A 9,471-nucleotide genomic window follows, 5' to 3' on the forward strand; every position below is an offset into this window, starting at 1 on the left:
CACGTCCAATTGCCCCGTCAAGACGCGTTGTCCCCTCCTTTAGTGGCGTCACCCTGCAACGCGGCATTGCCCGTGCAGACGCCAATGCGTTGAACCAAACACTCGGCGCACGTCAACAAAACAGGAAGAACCGTCCGTGCTTCCGCCTGCATGAGAGAAGAGTTGCGGGAGCTCCGCAGCGATGCCCCTCTGCCACCTCGACGCCCTCCACAGCTGGAGGGAAAAAAGCATTTTCCAACCGTGCAAAGCCACACCCGTGGCGAGCAAGACGTTGCACGCCCATGACACACACATGGTGTGCGTCCAGGCGTCCACACACGCAAATAAAAGGAGCAAAACAAGACGCCTCAAACTGCGGGCAGTGCGGCGTGTCCAAAACCCACACCTCCCCAATGACCGCAAAAGCGTTCCACAGTTTCCAGTCCGCACTGTCCAACAGGATCAGGCCCACGTAGTCAACCGAGATCGTAACCCCACAATCGATCGCGCCACCGGCCACCAACGACGTCAAAACCACTCAGACGTGGCAAGTGTTGGAGGACGCGCCACCGCAAACGATGCGCAGGACCCCGTCCATTCCCGCGCTAAGTGGTGGGGGGGCACCGACCATCATCCTTGAATGCTCCTGAAACTTCCTTCGTCGCCTCCCAACGCAGCATCTTTAAAAAAACAGGTCAACCAAAAAGAAAATAAACCAGGAGGACACGAGCAAAAAGCGCAATCATTTACGCTACTGCAGCTGGGCGAAGACTCTTTCCAGTCGTATCTAAAAAGAAGAAAAAAAAACGATCCACAATCCAAAAACAAAAACCGTATTTATTTACACATGTCCCCCTTTTTTCCCACCGTTTTTGCTATTTCTTTCCCCCTTTCTAATACTGATGTGTCTCCGCTCCGGCGGCCGTTGGACCCTCGCCCGGGAGGATCGACCACGACGCCCAAAGGCATAGACCCAACATATCGCTGGTGCCACTCCCCGCGGTCACAGGCGCACCTGCAGCACAAGGCATCGGAGACGTTCACCATCAGCCGCATTTCACAAACACACACACACACGGAGAGAGAGTGGTCTTTCGTTTTTGTTTTTTTTGTACATATTCCTACATTTTCTCATATTCAAAGAGCCTTCCCACCAACCTACCCCCTCCCCAGCCTCTTTTTTTTTTGAATGCAACTTTGTGCAGTGCCGCTCAGGGCCAATGTGATATTAAACCAAAAAAAAGAAAAAAATTACTCTCCCAAATCAATATTGTAAGGGGCCACTCACTCTTCCTTCGCACCGCCGCCATCACCCCCCTTGCTGTCATGGATGACGATGATTGCTTCTTCCCGCGACCCACGTTATTTCGGTCCATTTTCCCACCGCACCTTTAGTGCTATTCCTGCCGCCACACACACACACACACATGTGCTTTTCCTTCTCTTTTTTTCTTCTCTCATTTCTTTCCTTCTCTCTCTCCATCTGTGTGTGTATGTGGGTGTGACTCACTGCGTAAGAAGCTCATATTGTCAGCATAATTTCTTCCAGTGTTGGCTGCGTCGCACTCACCTGAACCACCGGTGGCAGCCCCGCCACCTTCCCTTCGCGAATATCAGAGGCTACGGTGCAGATATGCAAGAGACTGTTCCGCACCGACAGCGTCACAGTGCGACCGGCAATGCCCTCCACGACGCAATCGTCCCCTTCACTCGAAGCAGAAATGTGGAAGGACGCACATAGGCGTTTCGTGATGTCGCTGGAGGCGTCAATGGGGCCACACGCATCAGCGAACACCACGCGCACGGTGTAGACGGCGTCGTCAGTGTAGTGGTTTTTCAACTCCTGTGGCGTACCAACGCATTGCAACCTCCCGCCTGAGATGAAAGCAACTCTGTCTGCGAGGGCCTCAGTTTCATCCAACAGGTGCGTGGTAAGAATCACAGACTTTTCCCGCGTCAGCCGCTTGACCACGGCGCATGTTCTCCGGCGTGCGGTAGCGTCCATGCCAGCCGTAGGCTCATCAAGCAACACACTGGTGGTGCCACCAACCAGTGCCACAGCAAGTGACAGACGCCTCTTGTTTCCGCCGCTCAACGAGTAGGCCGGGGCATTCTTCTGCGGCGTGAGGCCCAACACATTGAGAAGTTGGGTGATCTCCTTGTGGATGGATGCGGAACTGCCGCCGCGCAAACCTGCGTAGAGCCTCAGGTGTTCATACGGCGACAAGTTGTCAACAAGGGCATCCTTCTGTGGGCAGTAGCCGACGTAACTGCGCGAGGCGGAGCGAAGGACAGAAAGATGGTTAATGTACGCTGAGCCGCTTGTCGGGATCGTCTCGCCAGCCAAAATACTGACTGTCGTCGTCTTGCCGGCGCCGTTAGAGCCCAGCAAGGCCATGATTTCGCCCTTGTGGACACCAAGCGAGAGGTCGTCAACGGCAGCCCTGTCCGAACCGGTGTATCTCTTTGTGATGTGCTGCAGCGTGATGCCGTCCTCAGTTCGGCCTGTCGTCTGGCAGCAAACCTCCTCCTCCTCACACGCAACAGAATCGGCAGCCTTCATATTGGCCACATGTTTGTCTTCCGTGTCAGTAAAAGAGGCCGATGGGCCAACGTGGTCGCCATGCGACTTCGGCTTCCTCCCCTTACAGCAGGACAGCCGAGCAAACAGCCACGTGGCACGCTGTATGCGTGCGTATTCAAGCAGCACCAGCAGCACGAGTGAGACGACGAAGGTGCATGACAAGTAGGTTAGGGAGGTCCCAACGCCACCTCTGAATTTGCCGTTGGAAATACTCAGAAAGCTAAATAAGCTTGGCAGCGGCATCCCTGGCATCATTATTTTCATCAGTTGCACTCCTGACAAGGCAAACGTGCCTTCCCCTAAGGAAACGGCCGGAACGATACGCAGGATGTGTGCGGTGAAGGTAGCAACGCCTTCCAGGTTCTTGTTCGCGAGAAGCTTCTGTTCTCCCATGACCCACAAGAAACCCAGCAGAAGGTTTATCACGAAAACAACGCTCTGGGCATTAAAGGGAGAGCTGAAGAAAAAACTGACAACGTAGCTGAATGGAATACTGCTAATTCCAAAGAACGTAAAGAGCGCTACGGTGGCTCCTATAGTTTCAGTATTCGCAATAAATTCTGTGCGGTCGAATACAACAAAAATTACCAGCATCAGCGCCTCGGTCACAAGGTAGCAGCAGAAATCAAATAGCATAGAACTCGCCCAGAATGCAAACACGTTGGCACCTGCAAGCCACTGCAGATGCCGAGCACCGCTTTGACACTCCCGCACGATGAAGGCAACCGTATTGCTGGGAATAAATATGAGGGGCAGTAGGACAAAGATACCAAAGACAACACGAAGGGAACTGGTCATCATTCTCCTTTCAAATGGTCCCATTTGCATCGGCACATTCCGCACCGTTGTCATTGCGCCTTTACCAAACAACTGGTGGTTGGCAACATCATACAGCACATTGAGGGCCTGCGGAGCCGAGTGATGAGCCGAGATGTTATGCATCAGACTTGATGTTTTGGAATAATTACGCCCCTGAAGGTTTGTAAGTGAAACTGCAACAAAGCGGCTGGCTGAGTGGTTCATTATATCATGGATCATCGCGGCAGAGAGTTGGGGAACGCAATTTGTCGCATTACAGTTTACCCTAACAGGCGTGTAATACGGCCCAAAAGCTCCCGTTGTGTCACTTCGCTCCACCGCAAATGCGTCTGGCAACACCGATGACGCTGACCACGGGACAGCTGAGAACGGCGGGGTCTCGTAACCCGCGTAAAGTGAGGCGTCAAGGGTGAGTGCTGGTTGGTCCTGCGGACTCATAAATTCTGTCAAGAGCCCAAGAGAAAGAAAGATCACGGGCAGCAGGATCTGGAAAATGAGAAGCCGAACGTCTCGCTTAGCGCAGTGCATGCGCTTCATAAAAAGCACGGCAAAGTGTCGGGCAAAAGACTGTCCACGATGTTTGTCGTACTCATCGATGTTGTTCAAATTATGCGCCTCATCGTTCGCTGCGCCAAGGTTGCCGCCCTGGTGTGTGCTAGCAGGACAACCAACGGCCGTGCCCACCGTCTGCGCCGCCTGATCGGTAGAGCCTTCCACCTGGATGGAAATTCCGTGCTCCGTCACGCTGTGTGGTGCCGATGCCGCCGCAGCCTGCATGCCCATCGATGTCTGCTTATTTGACGTCAGCGAGTTCATCACGTCCTCCAGTGTCGTCAGACTCAGGCCTATGCTGCGCAGACGCAGCTCCTTCCGCTGACTCTCCAGTTCACGGATGATGGTGCTCCCTGACGAGGAGAGCAGCGACAACGGAAACCGAAACATAATCTCGCGGCCGCGGCGTTCGATCCCCAACAACTTGCAGTGCCTGGAAATGGGCTGAAGCTCCGATGACGTCGTGTGGGAGTGTCCGGGAAATGATTTGTTGCGTACAAACTCCGTAAGACGGCTAATACACATATTTTCTTCCATCTCCGAGGAACAGGCGTCCACCACACAAGTCACAACATACCCAACATCCATCTTTGACTTCAAAAACAAGGAAGATCCTGCACCACGGAGGGCACCATCCTGCATGAGGAGAATTCTGTCCCCCACACGATCCGCCTCGTCCAACAAGTGAGTTGAAACCATCACAGTGCAAGTCTCACGGTTCTTCTGAAGCGCATCATACACCGCCTTTCTGCCCCGCATGTCCATTCCAGATGTTGGCTCGTCAAGGAAGAGCACATTGGGGTGTCCGACAAGAGCCACGCCAACGCACAGGCGCCTCCGTTGACCTCCAGAGAGGTTCTTTGCAATGGTGTGGCGTTTTTCCTCCAACTGCATACTGGCGATGATGGCATCCACATCCTTCCGTACATCCCAGCCCTGATGAACCTTCATGCGGGCGTAGAAGGTGAGGTGTTCCTCCACTGTAAGGCTGTTCCACACAATATCCGACTGTGGGCAATATCCAATGTGCCTTTGGCACTTCTCAAGCTGATTTTTGGTGTTGTAGCCGCAGATGTAGACCTCACCACGCGTGGGTGTCACCATACCAGCCGCAACACTCATCAGGGTTGTCTTGCCAGAACCGTTGGGGCCGAGCAGCACATTTATACTTCCAACGTCCAGCTGAAAGGAAACATCGCGCAGCGCCTCGCAGTAATCCCCATCGCGGCGAAGCCCCGTGATGAAGTAGTACAGCCATCCAATCAGACCTCCAGTGTGATACACCTTGAATAAGTTACGAAATAGTGCCGCAGGGGCCCTCTTTTCGTCTCTGGCAGACGTCCCGCCATGCGGGAGAGGCCTCTCCACTGAACCATCCGTAGGCTCACGAGAGGGTGTCGTCATCGAATGGCGCAGCAAAAGACGCTTCTTCGATTCAGAATCCCCGCGGTCACCGAGGCCGCAGCAAGAAAAGAGCCCAAAAAACCATGAGATGAAAAACAAGGGATGCCGGCGGCGGCCACCCAAAGACGATAGCACCTGATCCAAATACAACCAAAAAATCCACATAATGCCCGATGATGCCCACATCAGTCCAATCGCCAATGCAATGTTGTATTCCCCTTCATGTACATTTTTCCAGGAGAATGTGTAGCCAGAGGCGGCGTACTTGGAGAGGATATCAACTCCCTTTGCGTAGGCGAAGCAAGGGAGAAAACTCATCGAAAGTAACCACGGCATGCTCGCGGAAGCGGGAAGAGAATAGTACGGCGTATTGCATACGAAGATGCACAGCGCTGCCACGGCACAGGCAGCCCGGGGATTAGTGAATAAGGTACTCAAAAGCAGGCTTAGGGCAGTGTTCTGCTGCATAAAGCTGAACTGGAGCATAAATAACACACCAAAGTGCACAAAGTGAAAAAAGCTGAACCGTAAAATCACGGCGACAAGCAACGAGGCCATAATATTCATCAAAAAGGCAGAGACAAACCATCCAAGTGCCATGCATGACCAGCGAAGCCCCATAACTTGCATGGCTTCGCGAATTCGAAGCAACTTCTCTTCAACAATCCAACTCACAAGTTTCGTGACGGGAAAAATGGCGGCAAACACCGCCACAAGCGGCATGAAGTACACCCAATCATCGTAAAAACTGTTTTTCACGTGCGGCGGCGTCGGCATTGGGATTAGGGGAATTCCCTCAAGGTTGACGTACTCCAAAATGTCGGAACTATTTTTCACAGATGGGGACAACGTCCACGCTTTTTCAAGACGATGCTTTATGTAGAACTGCTGTACGACATTCTGCAACGTCATAAAGCCACTTGTGATGTACAACGCATATTCTGTACTATCCAAGTCCTTGAACTTCATATCTCTCGCAAACGTCGATGGGGTGGCAGTGTAGTTCATGCTAATGGAGAATATAGTTGCCTCGTCCTTTGCGGCCGCTGACGCAGGGGAAGGGGGAGGCAGCTCCACAATGGCCCAGACTTCGTTGTCGTGCTCCCTGGCAAACTTCTGCGCCTCAGCCATCGAGGTGAAGAAGCAATCCCTGTACACCACCTCGCGGCAGAGGGCACTGACCTCGCTGCAGTAGCTGGCAAACATGGCGGCAAGGGATGTGTCGTTCCCCGTCCCGGCCAGCAGCAGGTGTCCGTAGTGTGACATACTCGCAAGCCCCCCGCGGACGAAAAACGACGGATTTTCTCGCTTTGACGCGTACGACGTATATGCAGAGAATGCAAGATAGGCGTCAAGGGTAGGAATTCGAACAGGGCCTTTAGTGCGATATATCCTTTGCATAACGTATGGCATAGATGAAATTTTATTCACGCAGAGAGCCCCGTTCCGCACAAACGTGAAACACATCACGCCATGCACGTTCGGCTTACAAGGAGGGATTCCTAAGCGGGGGCCAAACGGACGTGGACTTGAAATATTTTGACAAAATTGCGTCGGAAAAAAAAATGACATATCCACCACTTTATCTGCGGAATTATCGGTGGCGGGTATCTCAGTTGCTGTGGAGCACCAGTAGCTCGACGCCAGGAAGAGCATAAAGACGCATGGCAGAAGCAGCTCGGTGAGGGTCGACACCGGGGCTCTCCAATGCTGCAAAAAAACCTTCCAGAGGAAGGCCCTGAACTGAGAGAACCACAAACACTTCATTGTGTTGACAAAAGGCTTATCCGAGACAGACACTCACGCACCCGTACGGTCTCTTGTAAAAAGTCGTAAAAAAAATATATGTAGTAGTTGTAGTAGTAGTAGTTGTTGTTGTTGTTGTTGTTGTTGTTGTTGTTTTTCTCTTGTCTTCCTAACCGTCCCTTTCTCCTTGTTCCCGTTTTTTAAGGCAATATATATTATTACCCCTCCACTTGGCAATTCTCTCTCTTCTTCCCAACCACCCCTTCTCTCTCCCTCTTTCGCTCTCTTCCTAGCCTTCCTTTTGTCCAATATATATATATATATATATATATATATCACGTTTTGTTCTTCTTGTTGTGTTTGTATTGTTTTCCCCTCCTTCCTTCCAGTGTACTTTCCACCAGCAGACCCCTCGACTTCAAGCTATTTCTTTATGTTTGCTTATTTGTTTCTTTGTTAAATACCGTTGTTGTTGCAGTTGGTTGCAGTTGAATAGTGGCAGCCTCAAGTTTCGTTGACACCGTTGTGCTGGAGCCTTCACCACTTGTTATTACTACTAATGCAGCTACTGAATGGACGCAGCGCGCTCAGCGTTTTACTTTTCTATGTTTGTGTGTTTATCTTCACTGTCGGCCGCCAGAGGCAAAATTTTAAAAAAAAGAATGAAAGGGAAGAAACGTGCATACAGGCAAGCGTGCGTGTGAGCTCTGGAGAACAGCCGCGTTGCATTCGTACGTGTAGAGCGCCATCGCGAGTGATTGAGTGAATGAGGGGGGGGGGACATTTGGGCACAGCAGCCACAAGCAGGTGGGCGATGTCAATGAAGCTTCAACATGGCGTACACCAACAAAAAGAAGACGAGAACAAACACAAACAGCACCCACATGTGCGTGACGCTCGTCACACCCGCCACATCCAACTGCCGCAGTGTCCGCCCGAGACGCGCGCGGGTGCGGCCAAAAACCGCGTCAAGCGTGTCCAGCAGCGTGTTGTGCCGCCGCACCTCCTCCCCTATCGCGGTGAATTTGTGCCGGACGGAGCGCACGTCGCCTAGCAGCGCACGCATAAGCTCGTCATTCTCCTCCTCCGTCGCCTCGCTGATTACGCCACCCTTCGCGCGGCCGGCCTCCGCCTCCTCGTGCAGCCGAGCGCGGTGGCGAAACACGGAGCTCCGCGGCTGCATGCGCCCGCTGCGACGGCCCACGCACAGGCGGCGAGGCTGGCGGACAGAAGGAGACGAGGTGGGTGTGGGGACGGAGGAACACACACGGACACGCGCACACGCACGCTCCTTTCCTCCTAAAACCTGCGATGGCGTACGCCCGAAACAAAAAACGAAACGAAAAAAAAAAACGGGAAGACATAAGAAACGGCCCAAACCCTTCACGTCCCCGCCTCACAGCCGCAGTAGCAGTAACTCTTGGCGTCAACACGCACCAAGAAAATCAGCCACCACACACACACACACCTGATTGGCGGCAGGACACTCGCAATTCCTGCCTGTGGTTCTCCCCGCTGAAGCCCCAAGACAAGTCGACGTGGCCAGTCTTTGCGCCTTCCAACTGATCACATTGCGCCAGCTGCTGCAGAAAAGGCGCGACTCTTGGGGCACGTGCGCAGATGCGCCTTCAGCTGCGGCATCCCCGTCTCGTCACGGCCGCACCACAGACAACGCAATCCCTGTTCCTCCATGCGTTTCAGCCCCGCCACGTCTTGGTTCAATGTGATGCATTTGTTTTGCTCCAAGTCCTCCACTACTTTGTCTGCGGAGAGAAAGCAGGGAGTGGCGAAGCTGTTGTAGTGCCGCTTTTTCTTCAGACATGGGCCTTCAAAGTCCAAAGAGATGAGGTGCATGTGCAGATGGGGCAGTGATGGGAGCGCGTGGAAGCCGGTGGAAAATGACAACGACGTCAAAACCACTCAGACGTGGCAAGTGTTGGAGGACGCGCCACCGCAAACGATGCGCAGGACCCCGTCCATTCCCGCGCTAAGTGGTGGGGGGGCACCGACCATCATCCTTGAATGCTCCTGAAACTTCCTTCGTCGCCTCCCAACGCAGCATCTTTAAAAAAACAGGTCAACCAAAAAGAAAATAAACCAGGAGGACACGAGCAAAAAGCGCAATCATTTACGCTACTGCAGCTGGGCGAAGACTCTTTCCAGTCGTATCTAAAAAGAAGAAAAAAAAACGATCCACAATCCAAAAACAAAAACCGTATTTATTTACACATGTCCCCCTTTTTTCCCACCGTTTTTGCTATTTCTTTCCCCCTTTCTAATACTGATGTGTCTCCGCTCCGGCGGCCGTTGGACCCTCGCCCGGGAGGATCGACCACGACGCCCAAAGGCATAGACCCAACATATCGCTGGTGCCACTCCCCGCGGTC

At 52.8% G+C, this 9,471-nt stretch overlaps 2 protein-coding genes across 2 annotated transcripts, besides 8 other annotated features; both read right to left on the reverse strand.

Moving 5' to 3' along the window:
* The first annotated feature begins 1,037 nt into the window (after positions 1 to 1,037).
* Positions 1,038 to 1,056: a microsatellite.
* Positions 1,057 to 1,389: 333 nt separating this feature from the next.
* Positions 1,390 to 1,407: a microsatellite.
* A 7-nt stretch (positions 1,408 to 1,414) lies between these two features.
* Positions 1,415 to 1,459: a microsatellite.
* Positions 1,460 to 1,501: 42 nt separating this feature from the next.
* On the reverse strand, positions 1,502 to 7,105 carry TraAM80_02407 (ATP-binding cassette protein subfamily A, member 10; the record flags this gene model as incomplete). The annotated part of the gene is made up of 1 exon (XM_029379411.1): positions 1,502 to 7,105. One exon carries the CDS (start codon positions 7,103 to 7,105, stop codon positions 1,502 to 1,504), a length of 5,604 nt encoding a protein of 1,867 aa, XP_029240800.1.
* Positions 7,106 to 7,185: 80 nt separating this feature from the next.
* Positions 7,186 to 7,206: a microsatellite.
* Positions 7,207 to 7,239: a microsatellite.
* An 83-nt stretch (positions 7,240 to 7,322) lies between these two features.
* Positions 7,323 to 7,371: a microsatellite.
* A 21-nt stretch (positions 7,372 to 7,392) lies between these two features.
* Positions 7,393 to 7,420: a microsatellite.
* A 98-nt stretch (positions 7,421 to 7,518) lies between these two features.
* Positions 7,519 to 7,542: a microsatellite.
* A 359-nt stretch (positions 7,543 to 7,901) lies between these two features.
* On the reverse strand, positions 7,902 to 8,267 carry TraAM80_02408 (golgi family vesicular membrane trafficking protein; the record flags this gene model as incomplete). The annotated part of the gene is made up of 1 exon (XM_029379412.1): positions 7,902 to 8,267. The coding sequence occupies one exon, from the start codon at positions 8,265 to 8,267 to the stop codon at positions 7,902 to 7,904; it is 366 nt and encodes a 121-aa protein (XP_029240801.1).
* Positions 8,268 to 9,471: the final 1,204 nt, after the last annotated feature.

The sequence above is a fragment of the Trypanosoma rangeli genome (assembly GCF_003719475.1).
Source record: "Trypanosoma rangeli strain AM80 chromosome Unknown Tra_15.4_contig_00054, whole genome shotgun sequence".
NCBI lineage: Eukaryota > Euglenozoa > Kinetoplastea > Trypanosomatida > Trypanosomatidae > Trypanosoma > Trypanosoma rangeli.